The sequence below is a fragment of the Nuphar pumila genome, chromosome 6 (genome assembly GCF_984573655.1).
Source record: "Nuphar pumila chromosome 6, dmNupPumi1.hap1.1, whole genome shotgun sequence".
NCBI lineage: Eukaryota > Viridiplantae > Streptophyta > Magnoliopsida > Nymphaeales > Nymphaeaceae > Nuphar > Nuphar pumila.
Window position 1 is genome coordinate 114,720,618 of NC_143254.1, and position 24,318 is coordinate 114,744,935.

General features: G+C 35.9%; 1 protein-coding gene across 2 annotated transcripts in view; it reads left to right on the top strand.

The window, feature by feature from the left end:
• Positions 1-526: 526 nt before the first annotated feature.
• The window catches only part of LOC149835796 (serine/threonine-protein kinase STY46-like), a 66,341-nt gene continuing 42,549 nt past the window's right edge, over positions 527-24,318 (top strand). The window contains exons 1-5 of one of the 2 annotated variants that reach the window (XM_090008752.1): positions 527-1,108; positions 1,686-1,800; positions 9,879-9,976; positions 10,260-10,379; positions 13,561-13,615. In XM_090008752.1, coding sequence (XP_089864878.1) covers positions 915-1,108; positions 1,686-1,800; positions 9,879-9,976; positions 10,260-10,379; positions 13,561-13,615 — 582 coding nt within the window. In that variant the 5' untranslated portion in view covers positions 527-914. The remainder of the gene's footprint in view (positions 1,109-1,685; positions 1,801-9,878; positions 9,977-10,259; positions 10,380-13,560; positions 13,616-24,318) is intronic. The other variant, XM_090008753.1, reaches the window with a different exon arrangement.

Sequence of the window (24,318 nt, forward strand, 5' to 3'; positions counted from 1 at the left end):
GCCCTCGTCAACTAAAATGCCTTGGGCAACAAGAAAAGAGAGGCTTTCCATTTCTATTCAAAACATTTTCAAAGAGTGGCCGCTTATAATAACAACAATAATAGGCAGCCAGGTAAACTTTTTATTTAGGGCGTGCCACAGCCATGGGCCCACAATCATAGATATCGCGTTTAAACAATAATGTTGTTATCTTGGCTCACATGGGCCATCCAGACCGAACCCGATTATAACAGGGCTAAGCTTTTGTGGGCCTGGGTTCGGTCAGGTTTGCTGGACTCCTATAGGCTTGTAATCAATTCCTTCGCGGTCTTACAAACTAAATTGGAGTTTTATCTCCTAAATAATAAGAAAAAATTATGGTTCACGATAGAGGAAGGCGTATTTTTTATTTATGACAAATTGTATCAGTATAAAAAGGTAAAATACAGGTAGTTATACGTACACGAAGCAAGTATATACGGTGATGATGATGATGATGATGATGATGATGATGATGATAATGAGAAGGACTGGGTGTTACTTGAAAAGGGGTTGAATCCACGCAAACCAGAACGATAATCGAATCCACATCGGCTGGCACACCGTTGCACATAATTGCGCCACACGGAGAGGGAAGGTGGACACCCCTCCTGCTTATATTTATCTGAAAGACACGGAGCAAGATAAAGAAAACGAGAAAAAAAGAAGCAGAAAGAGACAGAAGGAAAGCTGGGCAGAAGACACCTCAGGCTTGGCTTCCTCATTTCTCCTTTTTCCCGTTTACGCCAACTTCACGTGAAGTTCGAGATGAAGGAAGACGATGGCGCGTGACCACCGATCGCCCTACCTCAGCTTCTAGAGAGAGAGAGAGAGAGAGAGAGAGAGAGAGATTCTTTGGCGCTTCGTTTGTTGTTTGTTGGGAAGAATCGTGTCAAATGGCAATGGAGGACACGGAGAGTTGCAGCAGCAGGGCCGTGGACTCGTCGCCGACTCACCCGAGGCAGCAGCGGCACAAGCTCGAGGTCTACACCGAGGTTATCCGGCGACTCAAGGAGTCCGGCAACGACGCCGCCAATCTCCCCGGCTTCGAAGACGAGCTCTGGAACCATTTCAATCGCCTCCCTCCCCGGTAATTCCCCGATCTCTCTTCCTTCCCTTTTTATTTCCGCGTTTTCTTCCGAATCATTACTACGTTTCGCGTATCGGAATCGTCTTCATCGTTGATCGCTGCTTATCATCGTTGTCGTCGGCTACGGTTTATATGATTTAGGCTTCCTTCGGTTAACTTTTTGTTTGGAGGATCAGAGGAGGGTTAGGGTTTGGGTTTGGATTTTGAATTTAATATAGAAGATCAAATGTTTTCTATTGCTCTTGCTTTTCTTTTCCATGGACAATCGGATCGCCCTTTCGTGTTTGATTTCATGCTCATTTTGGTGTTTGGATCGCCAGCTACAGAGATTTGTTGTAAAGGAGCCTGCTTTTCTTAGTCTTTTATGTAAAGGATCGTTTACCTTTTTTAGTCGGTCTTGTTTCTGTGCAGCATTCAATGAGATTCTTGCTTTTCCCTCTCTCAGAAGTTTCCGTTATTGGATTGCCTGATTAGTGTGCGAAACTTTTCTGCGTGGGAATCATATATTCATATGCGTCTTGATTGCATGTGAACTTGAAGCCGAAACTTATGGGATCACTCTCGTGTGCGGTCGCAGGTACGCATTGGATGTCAACGTGGAGAGGGCGGAAGATGTTCTTAACCACAAGAAGTTGCTCCATTTGGCAAGGGATCCTTCTAGGAGGCCGGTATTCGATGTTCGCCTCGTTCAGGTAAATCCATCTCGAAGCTTTGTGGGGTCTGGTTCACGCATAGCTGCGCTGTGAGCATCGTTGATTGCTGTTGGGTACTCTGTGCGTGCTTTTATAATTTGTTAAACATCGTAGTGGTTTTAAGTTTATTGCGGAGCGTCCAACTTACTACCCGTGCTGCTCTAATTTTTTACTTGCAGAGCTGCCTGCCAGCACTCTTTATTAATGGGTTCTATCCGTTTTAGCTGAAAGTAGTTCTAACATCTTAGTGAAGTTGACCCGGACGGACAGGAATTTTGATTTCTCCTTCATGTCTAAACTAGCATAAAAAATAGAGAAATACAAGTTGTCTGGCTCAGTTCTTCTGGATAATGGCGATCTCTCTTTATATCATTTCATCATTTCAATGAATGCTTTCAGAAATGAATAAAATTTGCAAGTTATAGTTAAATGCGTTCTGGAAATTCTACCTATTTTGATTGTCTAATGATGCAACATTTCTGTGGCAACTTCCCGTTTCTATGTTGATCATCTGAACTTGTGGAACTGTCTGCTTTCACGAGGTTTACAAGAGAGTCGGGTTACATCTCTTTTGTGTTCTTAAGATAGTTCTCTGTTGCGTATGACAACAGGTACACTTATAGGCGATACAAAAAGTTACCCTGTTGGAACCTATAAATGTGCAAACAGAAACCAATGCCTAAAAATTTCATTTTTTCTGTTCATATGGACGACAGACTGGAATAGTATTTTGAGAACAATGTAACAAAAAACAAAAAATGGACACCTTTAGATTATATTTAAACAAGCTCTGTTAGAACAATTCATCCTTTGTTTTACGTGGATCATATTGGAAGAAGGAAATGCTTATGGATGCGAAGGATGTAGAAGTTGCTTGGTGCAGTTAGCCAAAGAGTTCTCCACATCTATGCAAAATAAAATCAGGCGTTGTGAAAGAATGGTCCTTGTTAGAATTTTCTTTTTGGGGAAAGAGAAAAAAGTCCTCATAAAACTACCACCCTTCTTTCTCATAGACATAACAATATGGGACCCAGAAAAGTTGCTTAACACTAGGTTTACTGTGTTCTAAGTTACTAATTTACTGTGAGTTCTTTGTATATTTGATTGTTTAAGCACAAAACAGTAATATGTGTTCAGCAAACAAATATCAGTCATAGATTGGATGTGTTTTATATTGATGTACAAAAAGTATGACCATGAATAGGTGTTTGCGTATGCCACTGATCATCCTCTGGTTTCTAACAAGAATTAGGAGAGGGAAGAGCCAGTTTCCTTCTCATACACTGTAACTAGTCTACAGATGAGCTCGATAACATAATAGTTGGTTTAAGGTGCTCTGCTTCATTTTCCCATAACTATTACATAAGGAAAAGGTGGAAGATGAAACAAAAACTCTAATTGTTATATAGTGTCATCAGATATCACTCAAGACATCCTCTTTTTTTTTTCTTTTGAGAAAAGGCCAGGACATATTTTTCAGACCTATAACAGGATCAAAATATCATTTGTACTGGTAGTATATGATATCCTTGGAAGTCAATTTGACTTGTCAATGTATGTGAAGGAATGTATCAATGTAATTACTAATTAGTGTAGTGGGTTTGTAGTTCATTGAAAACTGTTATTGGTTTCATGATTTCATCATTTAATTTTGCTCTTGGGTTTGTACATCCAACTTATCACTTAGTAAGTTGGATTTGGTCTCAATATACGCTTGAGGAAATCATTTTAGGGGAAGTTCCCTGCATGTGTAGGAACAATTAAGTTTTAAGAGTTCACCATCTATTCTCTTAAGTCATTCTCTTAGCTATCCTAATGTTGGTCATGATGATGGTGTTAAATTATGTAAATCAAACTTGTAATTTCGTATATATATTTTATATATATAAGGTAATACATATACATATACATAATATATGTATATGTATTTACCTATTATATATATATATAAATATATATATATATATATATATATTCCTATCTTTAGTCTTAGGGGTAGTTTAGGCATTTTACACATTCTTTTTCGAGAATATGTTTTGTATTTTCCTTTTTTCTTTATTTCTTTTCTTTTAATTAAATGCATTGTACCCACCTTGGGAGGGGCCCAACACACTAGTCGTTGGACCCCTCCAACGGTCACATTTGTGACCGTTGGAGGGGTCCAACGACTATGTGGAGCCCCTTCCAAGGTCTCCTAATGCCCCATAAATTGGGGCACTCCCTCTTGTATTCTCTCAAGGGTGTTGGGGATTATTGCCCAACCTTTTTATTGTTTATGAATCTTATGAGTGCATTTGCACATTTGTCATTTCGTGTTTTGTGCTTTTGTGCACAAGTGTTCTTGGTGTGTGTATTTTCATACATTTATATCGTTCCATCGATTATAGTATCTTGCTTAAGATACTTTTACGTTGTATGTTACATGTAATAAAATATGCGAAAATACAAAATGACGGCCTATAAGGCCTTACAAGGTCATAAACACAAAGCGCACATGCATATACATAAATCCAACTAAGGGACAATACAAGAGTACAAGGCACAACACAAGCACTAAGTGCATTCAGGACATTAAAGAACTAAAGAGAAGAACACAAAACATAAAAAAATATTCATCTTATTGAGCATGAATGCTTAAGAGAAGCATTAAGAAATGAAAGGGGATAAAAGTGTTAACGTAAACATATATGTTTACATATGTTTTTTTTGTACATATGTTAGTTAGGGTTATTTTAGTCTTTTTACATGTAAATCTGAAAATAGTGTATTTTTTACTTTCTTTATTTTTATTTTTTTATTTCAAATAATTAAATATTCTCAGCTACATAGGCTTTTTGGGAATTAAGGATAGAGTCGTTGGGACCCTATACGACGGCTAGATTTCTAGCCATTGGGTAGGTCCCAAGGACTCTAAAGCCTCTCTCTTTTGTATATAAAGAGGTGAGACCCCTCTCTCTTGTTATGTATTCTCAAAGGGATTATTCCTCAATAATATCAATTATTTTTATGTGTGTTCTTAGCTCTTAGCAGCTCATTCTTGTGTTTTCATGTATTGACCCATAAGAGGTCATATTCTCTAAGTGTTCTCTAGCCCATAACTGGCACACAAGGCATATACTTCAGTTTGTGACAAAAAGGCCTTATTTATACACATATAAGAGAGAAGGAGACTTCAATAGAGTTGTTGGACTGTTTCAAAAACACTATTGACTAGTCAAAAAAGAACTCAACCACTTTATTTGGTATTTGACCAAATAGTCCTTATAAAAAGAAAATAAATAAATAAAGTAAAAGTACTAATGTGCCCCTAATGGACACAACCTATTATAAGGACTCATAATAACCAAAATACCCCTAATGGGTATTTACCTATTACATCATTATATATATATATATATATATATATATATATATATATATATATATATATATATATATATATATATATATATACAACTTAACACTCTCCCTCAAACTTACGGTGATATACCGAAAGTTTGAAAATACAAAAAGAATCAACGGGAAGGATCAAAGTCTTCAAGTGTTTTTATTGGAAGCCTCCATCTTTATGTCACATCAGAAAATTTTGCAAATACAAGTCTTCGAATGTCTTCATTGGTGATCGTCCCCAAATGCGTTCTTCAAATATCTCCATCTTCACGATATGATGCATCAAAGATATTCCTTTCTCAATTCATCACATCTTTAAGAACCTACAAAGCGAACAAAAAAAAAAGGTTTCAACTACACAAAGGAAAATATCCTAGCCGAATAGTTATAAAGTTTTTAAAACAAATATATTTTTGAACAAGAGAAACATTATATAATTATTAAGAAAGATGAAGAGGAGCATGCCTCAATAATAAATTTCTATGAAATCAAATCATAAACCTAAAATCAATATATTTTTTTTTTCAAGAAAAACATAAATATTGATCATAAGAGAATTTGATCACTAAAGGACATAAATTATCTAGAAGAGATAAACAATTATGCATAAATAATATCCCAAGGATTTTTAGGAAAGCATTTCAAATGAAATAACAAATCATCACCGACAATAAGCATATAAAATATAACAATTCAAAAGTGTCCTCAAGAAAAGAGGAGATAATTAAATTCATGCATACAACAATGTGAACAAGATAATTAATATGAAACACACACACACATATATATAAATATCCAACATGCAATTAAAGCATATTTACTGCACATAATAACGAAAGAGAGCAATCTCACAAATCACAGCCCATTAGGATTCATTCACACAACGTAGAATGGGCTTAAACATAAATGACCAAATATCAATCTTAATATATATATATATATATTATTAATGAAATGCACATAAGATGCATAAATTTTTATCAATAAACATTTTTCCATTCAAGTATAAAAAGTTTAAAAATTTTATGGAGAGATTTTAAAATCCCACACAACAAAAGGAATGATATTTGCAAATCTCAATAATAGTTCGACCACCACAAGCAATCACCTCACTAGACTTCCAAACCTCAAAAATCAAGTGTATCTCTTACTAGAACAAGAGCATAATCACAATGCCACTAATAGGCTAAAAAATACACAAAAAGTCTGAATAACCAACATCTCTTGTTTACATAAAATGACACTTAAACACGTCTATCAATTACTAGAACAAGAGCATAATCACAATGCTACTAATGGGCTAAAAAACGCAAAAAAAGTGTGAATAACCAACATCTCTTGTTTACATAAAATGACACTTAAACACGTGTATCAACTACTAGAACAAGAATATAATCACAATGCCACGTATGGGCAAAACAAACACACAAAAAGTATGAATAACCAATGGGTGCACTTAACTCACCACATTTGAAAAACATCTCATGTCTACATAAAATGACACTTAAATAAAAGTTATAATAGGAGGAAACACATGAGGTAAGAGAGCTTGTAATGAAAACAAACTAATGCCACCAAGAAGGTAAGAAAAAAGATTTACAAATCAAGGCAGAAATATTAAATTTCATAACCTTTCGAAACACCATGGTTTAAAAAATAGATAGCCATCACAAATAAATATAATTATAAGTATCTATAATATAAATGGCAAAATATCCAAATGAGCGATATAATACATTCATAGAACCATATATCAAACAAACGTCAATTAGAGCCAAACTATAAGCCGATAATCTAAATTGACAAAACCGAGGTCTCGTCCAGTAGAGAGAAGAGAATAGAGAAAAAATCACGTACCGTGATAAGATTTTAGGTCTTACTTGATGTAGGAAACTTCCAAAATATTGAAGAAAGAGAAGCCCCCCACTCCAATCACCAAGAAGTCAAAAGCACGTTTTTTGAGGCACCCGAAAAATGAAGAAACACACGATCTTCAACTTTGACCAAGCTTTGATACCATGTAAAAATGTCTACGAAGAGACAATACGCATACAAGCACTAGTACTTTACAAAAGATGTGCACAAAGGCACTCAAAGCACACTTGAACAAATATGCAAAAAGCGTAAAATAAGGCAAACATGCACAAATGCATGTAAAATGAATATATTGAAAAAAGAGAAGCTTGAGACTCTCAAGCCATAGAGAAAATACAAGGGGGAACACCCCTATAAATACACCTCAAAAGGGAGCCACCTTGGGGGCTCCCAAACGAGTCGTTGGGAGCCCCCAACGACTCTTTTGGGGAGCCTCCCAATGTGGCACGAAAACCACAAAATGAAAAAATAAAAAATAAAAAATGAAAAGATAAAAAAAGAAAAAGAATTACAATCATATTCCTAAATGGAATATGCGTAAAATGGGTAATTACAAAAATACTGTTTTCGGGTATTAAGACAAAAATACATAAATACATATATTAGTATATATATAGATACATATACATATAAATATATAATATATGTATACGTATCTCTATATATATACTAATATATACTTACAAAAGGTTTACATTTTTAACAATATATATATATAATTTTTTATATTTTTGCCGCACCCCCGCACCCAAGTTTTTTGAAAGTGCCGCACCCGCACCCATGTGACATAGATTTGAAGTTCTTTAATGGAGATAGATATGGACTGCTATCTTCTCTTTGATGATTGTGTTGCTGTTTTGCATGAGAAGAAGCTCAATGCATGGAGATTGAATCTCATACCTTCCTTTCGAACTATGAGGAAGGTTTATTTTAGGGAGGTACTAATGCAATTGGTTTAGTATCTGGACCAAAAAAAATCAACATTGCTACTTTATGGGGATGATGATTTTACCTAGCTATCACCAAGACATCTACACATAAGAGAATCTAATTCTGGATAACTAACTGGCTTTTATGGGATAATTTCTTTTATGAAGCATGTGCTGTCTAGTATTCCTATATATTGCCTTTATTCAATGCTTTTGAGAGCAATTGGATATTGGATTTGGACAAAAGTGAAATTCGTTTGTTTGGAAGGGCTCTAGGGATTTCTAATGTCTTTCACTTGGTGAACCAGTGGCTGGTTACAATGGCTGCTCAAGTTGGCCTACTAAGATCTTATCATGAAATGCTAGTGATTGTCAATGCAAGGGATGATCACTGCTGGTGGACTCTGGTCTCAAAAGCAAAATATGAGCTTCTGGATCAACCTTGTGAATACTCTGCTAAATGGAAATCATACTCTAATGCATGGAAAAGGTGGGTAAAGGACTGGCTCTTCTCCTTGAGCATATTGTGACCAAAATAAGGAGGGTGATGCTATTATAGTTCGAAAATTACATTGACATCTTGTCTCAGTTGCATGTTCTATTTCAGCAGCTAGATTGACTGCTCTCAAAATATACATGGGTCGTTGCCCATAAGGTCCAGGAGGACATTGAAGGATGATGAGGTTCAAAGAGCCACTAGTGCTTAGGAGTGTTCCACATAACTTTTTGAGTGTGGTATGACTTGATATGTGGAGCTGTTGGAAGGGGGATTTGTCAAAGTCAAATCCTTCTTTAACCTTACTGGTGCACCTGCTTTTTTGATATGTGATTTAGGTGGTGGGCCTCTTTATTTATTTATTTCCAAACACTGATAGAGAAAAAAAAAAAACAAAGTGTTGCTATTGGAATTTTCTACGAAGAGGGCTTATGCATATGCAACTTGCCTCTGCTTACTGGATCCATTCTGTAGATTGCGTGAGAGTCTAAATCTTTGTTTAGAGCACACCCATATGAAGTGCCTATGCATTTTTGGAATGAATCCAGCTAAATTATCATTTTTTATTGTGTGTTTGATGAAACAATGGCGTATGCATGCATGCATTGATGCAGTCGAGTCAGAAATCCTTCAGTGCTTTTCTCTTGTATTACTGTAGACATTTAATGCTGATTTCTTTGCTTACATCTCTTTTGAGTTAATAAGGGTTGCTTTTCATTTGATAGAACAGTATTTGTTATTAAAAACTTTACTATCCATGTGTTAACTATCATGTTGAATGCTTAAACGTGTATCTATAATTTTAAATTATTCTTTTTTATTGTTCTTCCATGCTCATGTGAGGCGAACAATTTTTGTTCAAATATCAAGGAAGCCATCCAAGTATCTCCCAGATATTTGGGAAGAATGCATAAAAGGATATGCGGATGGCCTTGTTTTCTGGGCCAAGTCTTATGTCCCACTGAGTTCTGTGTGATTCAAATTTTACACCTCTCCCTTCTTTTGCTTCTCCTTCATTCCTCTAACAAACAAGACCTATCCCTGCAAATAAGCCTGTTACTTTTCCTCCTATACTTCTATAAGGTATTTGGTCAGTGTATTTATAGTTTTGTACTGCATTTTTTTGTCATGAAATATTGTCAGGGTCGTTCCAAAACTTATGCTGCACTTTATACTTGATGGTATTACCTTTTTCTTGTGTTAAAAGTTTTCTCAATGGGATCACACATTCATTTTGAACTGTGTGATAGACAGTTTGAAAAAACTTTAACTGGGTTCTTTCCTGGAAAGGTTCCATTGGAAATGCCAGTTATTACTGCTTCTTTACTCCCTAGTCAATTTCCATTCAGTTGTTTAGGCTAAAAAATCATCTAAACTCTCTGATACAGGTTCCACCTGTGAATGATGGAAGAGCTGGTTCATTATCACCAAGCTCTGAAGGGAAAGAAGATGGTCAAGGTTCCTCAAGTTATACGAGTAGACAGAGGTGCAGTAAGTTTCCACGTATTTTTGTTTTTAATCTCTTATGGTCTTCTGCTTGATGCTTGTTGGTGTTAGGTTTTATAGAAAACGTCAGAGTGTATTTGGTAGTGAACATTTTAGTTGGAGTTTTCATTCTCTTCCACTTTGCGTCTTTAGATTTTTTTTTTTTTTGAGTTCCTGATTTCTCTTTTCCTCCAGTACAGCTTTGGTGTTTTTGTTTCTCACTTGTTTGCCATGTCTTGGTCAATGCTTATGTGCATTTGTTTGTTTCTGGATATTCTCTTCAGCGTCCATCCACCACCTGCCTTTGGCTCATCACCTAACCTTGAGGCCCTTGCTCTTGAAGGCAACAAATCCACCAAGGGGGATTCTGATAGTACTGTGAACGGAAACTGTCTTTATTTTAGGTATTTTCTTTTTTTTTTGCTCTTTTGTGTTGGAAGTTCATAATTCCACAAAGTGTAGGGCTTTTGGGTATTACTTCATGCTCATACTTTGCTATGGATTAGTGTTATTGTTATCAACTAACTATGTAACATGGACACTTCTAAAAGGGCAACACATCCATGTTGGTGTGGGTGCGATGCTTGGCCACAACTTTTGCAATGTAAGATGCAATCAAATGCACCAGGGTCCATCTCTGTCTAACATATATGTGTATATATATATTAATGAGCTCGTTCTTCCCCGTTAGGCCCATTCAAAAATCGTAGTTTTTTGTATTTTTTCTCACATCTAACACCATAGATGTGATCTATAGGTTTTGTTTAGTGGGAACCGGATTTTGGATCACCGGAATCTGACCTGTATACAGTTTTTTCCGGTGATCTAAAATCAATGGCTATGAAGACGTCAATTTTTCCCGGCTCATAAAAATACATTTTTTCGTCTAAAAAACATGATCCAAGAGTTGATTCCCACTAAATCGGGCATGCTAAACACATCTAACGGTTCAGATTTATCATAAAACACTTCAAACTATGGGGCCTAACGGGGCAGGAGAAAAGAGGGCCTAATATGTTCCGTTTTCTCTCTCTCTCTCTCTCTCTCTCTATATATATATATATATATATACACCCCTGCCCCCAAGTTTTTTGAAATTGCGCTGTTGCACCCTTCTCACCTGCACCTATGTGACATAGTTTACTAATATCCTCAATGCCATGTATCTTTTTCGTGTCCTGGCCTACATGGTTTGTTCTCCTTGTACCTACTTCTCTGTATTTTAACTTCTATGATAATTTTTTCTGACTGGCATGAAAAATTGTGCATCTAATTGGTAATTTCAGAGATACAGTTGCTTTGGAGCTCTATTCAGTTGGAGAGCTTGATGTTTTCAAGTAAAGTGAACCTGTTGATTGGGATTTTCTAGTAGCTCTTTTCTTATTGAAATGTCAGTACTACTGATCATTGTTATTATTCTAAAACTCTTGTAATTGTACTTGAACGCTGGAGTTTGGTGGGGGCAAACCTTACGGACCATTCACCAAGTTTTGGCTAAGACCAGTCTTTGGGATCTCTAATTCTTGTTGAAGTTTTAGATGTTCCAAAACCTATAGAGGAGAAAACAGTTCATTAATTGATTTGCAGCCCTCCTGAATCCGACAAAGATACCAGTTGCAGACTAGAACATAATAAATTCTAGATATTGAATTCCAACATGTTTTTCACCATAGACCCCTTGGACAAGCTGGTTGAGTTCTATATGCAAGAATGCGAATAACAAAACGAAGAAAAAAAATTACACTTGCACATGGTAATAGAATCCAGACTTGCTTTTGGAAGGATATTTGGTTGAGACTCCTGTTATGGAAGAATTCAGTATAGAAGACTGCAGTCACTAGATTCTCTTAGTTTTGTAATTTATGTCTGTTCTTCTATGCATTTTTTGTGACCTCCTTATCCAGAATGACAACCTAGATGCTTTAGGTGGCTCCACCTTTTTTTGGGCTGGTTGCCTACACCCTCATCTTCAAGACTTCAAGTTATAGGGGGTAGTTAGGTGGGAATTTCTATTTCTCCCTATGTCAGATGGATGTGGGTATGTGCATGGCACAGCAAGTATGGCTGTTGTGTCTTCCTAGTTCCCAACTGTTCTCATGCTTTCCGTAGGTTTTCTTCAAAATTCTTTTCAGTAAAAAAATTTCATATGAAGACAATGATATGAGAAAACAAGTATCAATGGTAAAATAGTGGGCCTCATAACACATAAGATAAAAGAAAAATAGCATACAAATTGATAAAAAGTAATTAAACAAGAACATGAATCTGAACAGGTAAGAAAAATTTTCCACTAGGAGGCAGGAATGCAAAAACTTTTTCTCTTAATACTGATGGTCAATGAGAAAACTTTTCTCATTGAGAAAAGTATGTGAAAATCATGTGATCTTTATGCTCATATTTGCCTGTGAAAACTATTTTCATGATCTTGCTGAGATTCTGCCACATGTTTTGATTAAGAACAATTCCTCCGAAGCAACCAACCCTGCCGTCCATGCCCTCCCCACCCTCGGCCCCACCTCAAGACCCAACATCCAAATGAATTTTGTGCTTCTCCCCTGGTGTTAGAGTTTGGAGTCCTCTACTGATACATGAAAGTTGTCCCTTTTTATGGGGATTTCCCCATCACAGAGATGCACAGAAGAGCAGAACGAACTTCATATATCTCTTTTCCACTCAATCCAGAAACAAGATCAGATGCTATTCTGGTTTGTCTCCATTTTCGTGAAACTATTCCTCAAGCAAGCCAGCCGATAAGTCATTGAAGGGTTTGTGTGAATAATGGAATGGTAATCTTTGTTTTAAAGTTTACCACGGTGACAAAATCTCTTTTCAATCAAATGACACAGAAACAAGGGGGGAAAAAATAAGGAGATATTTATATATCGAACATAAACAGAATGGTTCTGCCTACTCAAAACAAAGAGGGGGTGCCGCCTCCTACTAAAATCCCGGTGCAACAAACTTGTGAAATTTTCCGGTGATTGTGTTCTTAGCTACAGTGGAATTGTCTCATGAGATATTCAATAGCTGCTTGTATGAAGTTGTATGGGCATATGTTAATTAGCTTATTTGTTTGAATGGCCATATTTCTTGCCTTTCTTTCTTTTGTTTTTTCTTTTTTTCGTAGATATTGTTAAAAAAATGTAAGGCGTTGATCACTCCAGATTGTTGATTCAGTTTCTAAAATCTGTCATCTTGTTGGCTATCCATCTGTGAGTTCACTTGTTTTCAGTGCTGAGTTTAGTCTTCTTCTGTTTCTCCATTAATTTTGTTAGCAAAAAAAAATTTCTATTGATTTAAATGCCTGAAAATTTGTAAGTATTAGATGCACTTCTTGTGCCATTAAGTGATACTGTAATTTTATTTTATTTGTTGTCCTCTAATGCTTTATGGCTTCTTTGCTGAATTCAAATTAGGTTACTGTTCCATATTTTTTTTCTTTGTGTCTCACTTTTTCACAAGAAAGAAAGCTGCAGGTTGTACTGTTTTGAAATTTGAATGTTACTCAGTAGGATACCATGTAGCAGAAGTTTTTGTTTTAGTTTTTCCTAACAATCATTGACCTTTATACTGATACTCTTGTAGGCCAATGCATGAGCTTACATTTTCAACGGATGACAAGCCAAAGCTACTTAGTCAGGTAGTTCAAGGATGCGTGATCCTGAAAATTTTCTTTGCTGTCATTAATTAGGCCATTCTTCTTTTCAATTTTTTTCTCTCATGAGTTGGATAACCAGATTTTTTTGAGTGTTTTTATCTGAATTAGAACTACATTTTCTTATTGGTAGAGGTTGCTTCTGGTAGACTAACTGTGGTGGATATTGATTAGGACCACATGGAAGGTCTGCTTGAGTCTTTTAGAAACTCATTTACAGTTATGGTTGAGGAACAAAAAACTGAAAATTTGTAGTGATTGGTGGATACCTAATATTTATGTTTCTAGCCATATTATATGGATAAAAATGCGAGAATGGGACATGATGCACATATGCTTTCTACAATACGATAGTTGTAAAAAATTAGGACAATCTGACATGGCCGTACATGCACACCGATATATGTACATATATATATATATATGTGTGTGTGTGTGTGTGTATGTATGTGTATGTATATGTATGTATATACGGTCTTAAGTTTTAACATAAAATAATAAAACATGAATATCATCTCAAGTGTAGACCAGAGTTACCAGTCGAGGAAGCGGGAGCGGGAGCGGGAAGCGATACGGGACGCGGGAGCGGGAAGCGAGGCACTTTCAAAAATTTAGGAAGCGGGGAAGCGTGGGACTACTTAGAAGAAAATTCCGAACCGTCTCGGAAGCGACCTAGAAAGCGAACCGGAAGCGAGGGGGAAGCGAAAAATAGAAAAAATGGGGAAGTGTGGGGGAAGCGCGCTTCCCATAAAAGGGAAGCGCTCTTCCCCAAAAAAGGGGACGCTTCCCCTCACGTTTCGGAAGCGCGACATTTCGCGCTTTCGAAGCGCGCTTCCCCTTTTACCTAGGTGCTTCCAGTAACTTTGGTATAGACTCTTGAATAGGGGTGTCAATGGGTCGGGTTTGACCTGGACCCGACCCGTACCAAACCCTATAGTTAAGGTTTAGTAATAAATGAGAAGGTCTGATTAGAATCCGGGTCGGACCCGGGTCCGATTAATATATGGATCCAGGTATGGTTTGTGAAATTTCATACCAGATATGGTTTCAACTAAGGTCTGCAATTTTTCAATGTAAAAAAGATAAAAAAATATTATTTTACCAGGTATGGTTCGGGTTTGGTTCATGTAATCCTTTTGGTTCTGGGTATGGTTTCTCTTATGGTGGGTCCGATTGGACCCGGGTCCAGACCCAATACCATAATCTCAAATCAGGCCTGGGTCTGGTTCCACCTGGGTCCGAACCAAACCTGACACAGGAACACCCCTACTCTTGAACAACAATTTTGGATCACTATAATTGAAAAGAATAGAAATAACTAAGTTGAAAGTGAAATATAATGTAATTGATGACAAATTAAAAGAAAAAAGGAATGCAAGTGAATACAAAAAGTAATCAAGATCATAGAAAGAAATAGATAAACTTTAGTGACGCAATGATGATCGTGTCTGACACTAGTTTTGGCTGTGTCCATGAAGTGTCTTGGTGTGTCTGAGTGTCATGTCATGTCATGTCATGTCATGTCCACAGGGGTTACACATGCTAAGCGCAGTGTCCTTGTGATGTAGGTTTCTAGGCTATAGATATGGGAAGAGAAATGAGGTTATAAAGCTTTAAATTTCCAAATAATGATGCGTGAAGATATGGACACACTGCCCCAGCCCCCGCCTCCCCTGTTCTACATGCATGTTTTCGTGCACAGACGGGCATGGGGAGATCATATCCATCGCTTCCATTGAAAGAAGTTCAAAAATTCTACCCTGATAGATTTTGAATTTCCATGGTGCTTTTATTAATTACTAGTATCAGCCATTTCAGTGTAAAAAAAACCCTTTAAAAATTTAGCGTGTTCTTTATGCATTTAGGTTGTGATGACAACTAAGCTAAAGTTTCATCATCTCCAAATTTTTCTAGGGGAAGAAGGGAATTCGGTGAATATACGTCCACAGATGCATGCACTAATGTGTACTAATAAGGTGAACAGTTTGATAGTGGTGACTTCTTAGGGTAGTAAGACTCAAGGAAAGGCCACTTCCATCTTAAGAAAGCTGAAAACTCAACAGGTTTCCATCCAGAAGTGTACAGATAAGATCTAATGGTGTGTGTATTTGTGTGTTGTGCCCATGTATCTAATTCTGTAAGTCTCTCTGCATCTAATGCTCTATAACCATGTCTGACGTAGACAACTATCAGTATTAAGGTAAACTATTCTAAAAGTCAAGCAAAATATGGTGGTAGCACAATGCCCACATTGTTAGAAGGGACTTAACTAAGAGTTTGTTAAGGAAAACCTTTGACACTTTCAGACATGGAAGCAGGAGAATATCCTAACCTTTTTTCAAACATGACATTCCAGTAGCCTCTCTATGAGATACATGCAAGTGTGTGTGTGTTGCTTGGTTGCTGGCTGTCAAGATCTCTTTGATGAAGCAACCATGCATCATGCAGGTGATTAATCCATGTCCATCTGGGCATATACGGCACCCTTTGTTTGAAGGGCAGAATCACCTGAAAAAGTTGTACAAACATGGAAAAACCAGAAAATGGTGAACAGGATCATAGAGATCCATGGATTAGAGGTAAGTTTTTTATATAGGTAAGAATTTTTTTATATATTTTCTATCATAATCAATGTTGAGTAAGGATATCATCAAAGTTGACTCCCTCCCCCTCCGTCTGTATATTTTTTGTGTGGAAAGGAAGAATGAGTTAAAGCAACAAACCAACAACTTTGTTAGGCTGTTCAGGAGAGGTAATGGAATGTGTAAAATTTTGAAGTCAAAGTGGAAAGAAAAATATTCATACCTAATGATTTTCCACAAAATGGTGACGAATGTATAACTTTAATTATATATGGAGATGCTTTACAGATTGTTAATATGATTCAATTGGAGTAGAAATTAGTTGAAGAGAATTTATTGATACTTTAATCTGATTAAGCATATTTGATTTGTTTTTCTTGCTACTACTACTACGTGGAAAAGCAATGGCAATGAGATATAAATTGAAATGCTTTTATAAGTTAAAATCGTGCTCATAAAAATGTTACCCTTTGTCTTCCCTTTATTTTTTTGATATTTCAGGCATGTTAACCATTTTAAATGCAAAAGATGAAAAAGAAGACTAAATTGACATGCAAATGACACAATCTATTTAGTGCAATGCAATAATTAGACTGCTCACATTGCACAGTCCTTCCAGATGGAAGATGTAAATGATGAATACATATTGTTCTTCATGTATTGCAATATACTTGGAAGTCTTTTGTTGCAAGGATGCTCTCTCGTGGAAGAATAAATAATAGAAGAGAGTCTGATACTCTTTTTTAGTGATGTCCGACTGAAGTGGATTTTAAATCTTTTTTTTTGCATTAAATTATATGGTGCTTTGTTTGTATTAGAGTTGTCAGTCGAGGAAGCAGAAGCGGGAAGCGAGGTACTTTTAAAATTTTAGGAAGCGGAAAGTGCATGAAGCGAACTGGGAATCGTCTCGAAAGCGAGAAGGAAAGTGAACCGGAAGAAACTTAGGAAGTGAACTGGAAGCGAAGAGGGAAACGACCTAGGATTCAAGTGGGAAGTGAATAGGAATCGGGTTTTCCCAATATTGGGCAAAAAAAATTTGTTAAAGTTTCTAAGCCCCCATAAAAAAGAAAATTCACTTCCCGATATTGGGAAGCGAGTGGGAAGCAAAATGGGAAGTGCACTTCCCCATAATAGAAAGCGTGCTTCCCATTTAAAAGGGTCACTTCCCCGTGTGTTTTGGAAGTGACACATTTCGAGGAAGCGTGTTTCTCCGGGTCCTATAGTGTTTCTGGTAACCTTGGTCTGTATCCTCTTTCCTCCTTGTACATGATAATCTAAATGTAGGTGCATGAACACAAGTTAGGTTGGTCTTTAAGATTTAGAGTATTCATTTGGATAGTGAGATCACATTTGGATGTTATTGTTTGAATGGTGAATCTGTTAAATTATATTGATCTTATATATATATATATATATATATATATATATATATATAGAGAGAGAGAGAGAGAGAGAGAGAGAGAGAGAGAGAGAGAGAGAGAGAGAGAGAGAGAGAGAGAGAGAGACATATATATTTTATATATATGTCTGTGTCTATCTATATATATATATATATTTTGTAATAGCCACTAGGGGTAAAATAGTCTTTTCATATATATATATATATATACACACACGCATATCCATTATAGATATGCTTTTTTACTTTTTTTATTTTCTTTTTTCTTTATTTTTCCTTTTATAAAGAGGGATCCACCATAGAGTCGTTGGACCCCTCCAAAGGTCATAAATTTGACCATTGGAGGGGCTCTCAACGACTCTATGGGAGCCCTTCTTTGGTTCCTTTTTTGTGTATAAATAAAGGGCTTTGCCCCACCATATTGAAGCTTGTTAAAGCTTTTCTCAATAAGAGTTTACATATTTTTTAGCTCTCTCTCTCATATTGTGAGTGTTAATTACCACTTTGTGGCGTATTGTATTTTTACCCATTAGTGGCTTATTGCTTGTATGCTTGTGCATGTTTTAGTCACTTAGAGACATTATCTCTTTTCATTAGTAGTTCGTTACATGGTATCAAATCTTGGTTGTGAAAGCATCATTGGGGTACTCTTACGTGTGAGAAGCTTTAAGTATCATACAATTGTTCTCCTTCAACTCCTTCCATGATGGCCGACAAAGATACAAAGATCGATCTTTCATTCAAATTGAATAGAACCAATTATAGAATACGGGCGGCCGCCATGGAAAACAACCTCAAAGGTAAAAGATTTTGGGGATAAGTATGTGGAACCATTTCGGAATCACAATTGAAGCTTACCAAAATAGAGGGAAATGAAGAAAAAGCCTTGAATGAAGAAGAAAATGTCAAAGCTATTCAAGAATACCAATCTAAAGTTGAAGATTGGGAAAGTGAGCATGCCAAAATATTGGCATGGTTCATGAATAATGTGGAGCTTAAAATTTGCGTCAATCTTGCCAAATTAAAGAAAGCGAATGAAGCATGATTCTTTATGAAAGGTATGTACACTAAAAAAGACCTTCCTAGACATTTCTTTTTGCAAGAAAAAATAAGAGGAACCAAGCAAGGGGATATGAGCATTAGAGACTACTATAGTACTCTATCTCCGTTGTGGGATGAACTTGCTCTTTTCGAACTACAATGGGAAGGAAGTGTTATTGCCATGAGGCATGAGCAAATGGAGAGAGAGAGAGAGGTTTTTTCAATTTATTCATGGGCTTCATCCCGAATTTGAACAACTAAGAGGTTCCCTTCTTCTTAGGGCTTCTACCCCTCTTAGTGAAATTTTAACCGATTTATGTCAAAAAGAAACTCGCTTGGCCCTTAAGAAAAATATTGATGAGGTCCATGCGGTATCTAGACCGGGAAACAACATGAGGACATATAAACCTCCTCATTTTTTAAAAAATCACAATGGTAGAGAAAGAAAAATTATTTGTCACCATTGTAATGAACCAGGTCATCTTCGATCGAATTATCCAAAGCTCAAAAGAAAGGTGGATTCTGTTGGAGATTGTCCAAGCAATTCAAGTGAAGATTCAAAGAGAGATGGAGACATACAAAACTCCATTGCCCAACTTACCGAAACTCTCAAAAAATTTATAAGGATCAATTCTTCCACATCTTCTACCTCCGATAGCTCGATCTCATCCACTCTCAGTATGTTTTCTTCGATCCTTGATTCGGGTGCCTCTTTCCACATGACTTTGAATGCATCTCTTTTATCCAAACCAAGTCTCAATTCTTTTAAATCATTCATTTACACGACCGATGGAACATCATTAGATGTTGAAGGAATGAGAAGTTTTTAAAAAGTTTTTGGTCAAAACAAAGAATTTCATGTTCCAAAAATTAGAATCATTCTAAAACTTAATTTAAATATTTTGTCCGTCTCTCAAGTTACCGATTTTGGATGTATCATCTCTTTTTCACCAACCAATTGTTATATGCAGGATCTGCGGTCCGAGAAGCAGATTAGGCAAGGCCATAGACGAAGAGACCTATATTACATGAATTTTTTATATTTACCATCTAAATCTTTTTGTAATCACGTTCAATCTAAAGATCTTGAGACTTGGCACAAAAGGCTTGGTCACCCTAGTATTTCCAAATTGTATTTTTTTTCTTTTTTGGAATTTTTTATAATGAAAAAACATTTACTTGCAATGATTGTATCCTTAGAAAAATACATTCTCTTTCGTATCTACATAGTAATTTTATTTTCAAAAGACCATTTAAACTAGTGCATTCAGATGTATGGGGACCGACACCCGTTATGTTTAAAGGAGGATATTCATATTTTGTTGTCTTTATTGATGATTTTACTAGATACACATGAGTTTACTTTATCAAAAACAAATCCGATGTCTTTTCCATCTTTAAAGAATTTCATGTTCTTATTCAAAATCAATTTCAACACAACATAGCCATTTTTAGATCTGATTCCGTAAGAGAATACATGTCAAAAGAATTTCAAAACTATCTTAAACTAAATGGCATTATACATCAAAGATCTTGCCCAAAAGCTCCCCAACAAAATGGTCTTGCCGAGAGAAAACATAGGCATCTCATTGAAACAACAAAGACTCTTCTTGTTTCTAAAAATGTTTCAAAGAACTTTTGGGCCGAAGCCACTCTTATCGTAACTTATCTCATAAATCGAATGCCTTTCTTTTCCTTAAAAAATGTTTCTCCCTTTGAAAAATTGTTCAAAATATCTCTGGATTTTAAAAGATTGAGGATTTTTTTTGTAAGTGCTTTGTTCTTTTTCAAGGACAAGATAAACTTTCACCAAAAGCTCTTGAATGTGTTTTTATTGGATGCGGTGAAAATAAAAAAGGTTATAGATGTTATGATATTCAAAATAACAAACTTTATGTTTCAAGAAATATAACCTTTCTTGGAGAGCAAAATGGTTTTGAAATTCAAATATCTAAAGAAGAAATTGATTATTCTTTCCTTTTTGACTTATTACCTATAAATAAGTCTAAAAGTGATTTAATTTGTAATAATATTTGTGATAACAATTCTTATCAAAACGATGCTTTGTTACATCAAAATGATGATTCTCGCAATGTGAATCCTAATAATATGCATGTGTATACTCGGCGTGATCCTAATTATAAAGTACTTTGTTACATCAAAGTACTTTCGATATATACTCTCAAAACATCTCTTTAAAAGATCAAGTTGAAGAAACCCATCCTAGGTGATCTTCTAGGAATAATAGACCTCTTCAAAAATTTGTGTCGTATGATTCCTTTTCTCCAAATTATAGAACTTGTCTAACGATGATACATTCTTATCATGATCCTTCCAATTTTAAAGAAGCTAAGCAACATCCACGTTGGGTTGATGCTATGAGACTTGAACTAGAAGCACTCAACAAGGCTAACACTTGGACCATTGTAAGTCAACTATTAGAAAAAAAAGCTATTGAACGTAGATGGGTTTATAAAGTCAAAACAAAGAGTGTGTAAAAGTATCTTCAACAAAATACTAGGATCAAGATAACAATATTCTTGATAATGAACATGTGCGCACACGCACAATCAAGAACACTTGAAACACTTGTGCATAAAGGCACAGTACAAAACTCACAAATGCACAAAGGCATACAAATGAATCATAAACATTAATAAAAACTAGCTTGGGCTTAGACCCAAAGCAATGCATTTTACAAAGGGGAGAGCCCCTATTTATACACATCAAGAGGCCTTGGAGGGGCCAACATGTAGACGTTGGAGCCCCTCCAACGGTTGTGACCGTTGGAAGGGCCCAACGTCTATATGGTTGACCCCCAAGGTTGGTCAAAAAGTCAAAAAGAAAATGAAAGGAAAAAGGAAAAAATAAAAAGAATAAAAGTGTAAAAATTACATGCATATTCGTAATGTGAATATGCCCAAAAATACAGGAAATACCTAAACTACCCCTATAACTAATAATGAGGAAATACATATTTTATATATATAAAAAGTATATACATATATATAATATATGTATATGTAGTACCTTTTATATATATAAAATATTTATCGGATTACAAGATTGAGATACATATTTTAACACCCCCTCTCAAACTTAGGGCAGGATGACCGAAAGTTTGCCAAGAAGAAAGTTGAAGCATGGAGCACACAATGCTTTGGTGAAGAAATCTGCCAACTGATATTTTGAAGTTACATATAGAATATCTATGACTCCTTTTAGATAAGCTTCTCGAACATAGTGACAGTCCATCTCAATGTGCTTGGTCCGCTTTTGTTATCACAACATAACTTGGTGGGCCCTTCTATGACAATTCCCATATCTTCCATCAAGCCTTAGGAGCTTGTTTTAAACTATAAAGTGCTTTTCTAAGATGAAGCACTTTCCCTTTGGGAGTCTCCATTCCAGGTGGAGCATCCATATATACCTCTTCATTTAAATCACCATTCAGGAAGGCATTCTTAACATCCATTTGATAGATGTTCCATTTGTTGATTGATGCAACAATGATGAGACATCGGACAATGACCATTTGGGCCACAGGCGCAAAAATTTCTTCATAGTCAATCCCATATTCTTGACTATATCCCTTTGGCAACTAATCAAGCCTTATATTTCTCAAGAGATCTATCGCTCTTAGTTTTTACCTTAAACACTCATCTACACGCTATTGTTTTCTTACCCTTAGGAAGGTCTTGAAATTCCCACGTCTTGGCTCTTTTCAGAGCATCGAGTTCATTTTTCATCGCAACAATCCATTCAAGACATTTTCTTGCTTCCTCAAAGTTTCTAGGTTCTACGTAAGAATGGATGACACTAAGAGAGACTCTATATTTGGGTGAAAAAGAGTCATATGAGATGAACCTAGAGGGAGCTTTCCTATGTCTTTCGGTCCTACAAAGGTTCTCCTCACTTTGAGTAACAGTCTGACTAGCATCATCATATCTTTCAAGAGCACTTCTGAAGGTGTTTCTATCTCTATGAACATAGGTGATAGGGTCTCTAGATGGTCCCTCATCGATATGTTGATGAGAAGAGGAGAGCAGAGGAATGGTTTCCTCAAATTCATTATCACTTGAGTCATTCTGATTTGACTCATCGTCACTAGTATCATCATCTTTGGCTAATAGTTCAAATAGAAAATAATAGTCTACATTCTCATTATGTGATTATGGGTTTTCAAAACCACTAAGATTTTCTAAAAAACTCACATTTCCGGAGACATACAATTTGTCATTTTTAATATCATAACATCGAAAACCCTTTTGGGTTTCTGAATAACCAAGAAAGGCACAATGAATGGTCTTTGGGGAAAGTTTATCATTTTTATCTGTAAGGACAAAACATTTACATCCAAAAACCCTTAACCTGCTATAATTAGGTTGTTTTTCGTATAACTTTTCAAAGAAAGAAATTTTATTCAAATTTTTTAATGGAAGTCTATTTATGAGATAGACTGAAGTAAGAGCTGCTTCAGCACAAAGTTTCTTTGGAATGTTTTGCGAAATGAGCAAGGTTCTAGTTGTTTCAATAATATGCCTATGCTTTCGTTCTGCTAACCCATTCTGTTGTGGGGGTTTTTGGACAAGATTTTTAATGGAGAATACCATAACTTTCAAGATAACTTTTGAATTCATTTGAAAGGTATTCACTTCCAGAGTCAGATCTAAGAATTTTTAAACTTCCGTTGAATTGATTTAAAATCATCATATGAAACATTTTAAATGTTGAAAAAATTTCATGTTTATGTTTAAGAAAGCATATCCAACAAAATCTAGTATAATCATCCACGAAAATCACATAATATGAAAATCCTCCTTTAGATATCACAGGAGCTAGACCCCATACATCTTAATGAACAATTTCAAAAGGTTTTGTCGAAAACATGGATCTTTGAGAAAAAGGTAGACTTTTCATCTTCCCAAGGATGCATTCATTACATATAAAATCTCCTTTATAAAGATGTTTAATAAAAGGCAGATAAGAGATTTTAACAATGTTGGGATGTCCCAGTCTCTTATGCCATACATGAATATCTTTGTTTTGAACAACATTACAAAATTGATTCTTGGGAACTTGGAGAAAATCAACGTAGTAGAGGTCTCCATTCCTAGAGTCTTCCCCTATCAACCTCCCGGACCGGCGATCCTATATCCAACATTTATTAGAAGAGAATTTTATATCGCAACCATGGTCCGAGAGTTGAGAGATCGAAAGTAAATTTAGATTTAGTTTTGGTATAAGACAAATTTTTGGAATAAAAAAATCGTCTTTCAAAATTGCCTATTTCTTTAATTTCAAGAGGTGTTTCATTTGCCGTTGAGACAAAAGATGGAAGAGAGTTTTCAGAAAATTCGGAAAGGGAACAAGCACTTGGGGTCATATGAAAAGATGCGCCGGAATCTAAAAGCCAAGATGTGTTACCTGGAGGAGAAGAAGTTGACATAGCGGCTTCGGAAATGCCTCCTTTGAGAAGAGGTTGTAAAACTTCTAAGATTTGTTGAAGAGAAAGAGACCCATTTGATGAAGATGGTCGTTCCTCCGGTTGAGATGTCATAGCCATTGCAAGTAATTTCTTTTATTTTGGGTAGATGGGCTTGATATGCCTCGGTTCCTTACAAAAATGACAATTTAACTTGCTATAGTCTCTTTTTTCATATCGA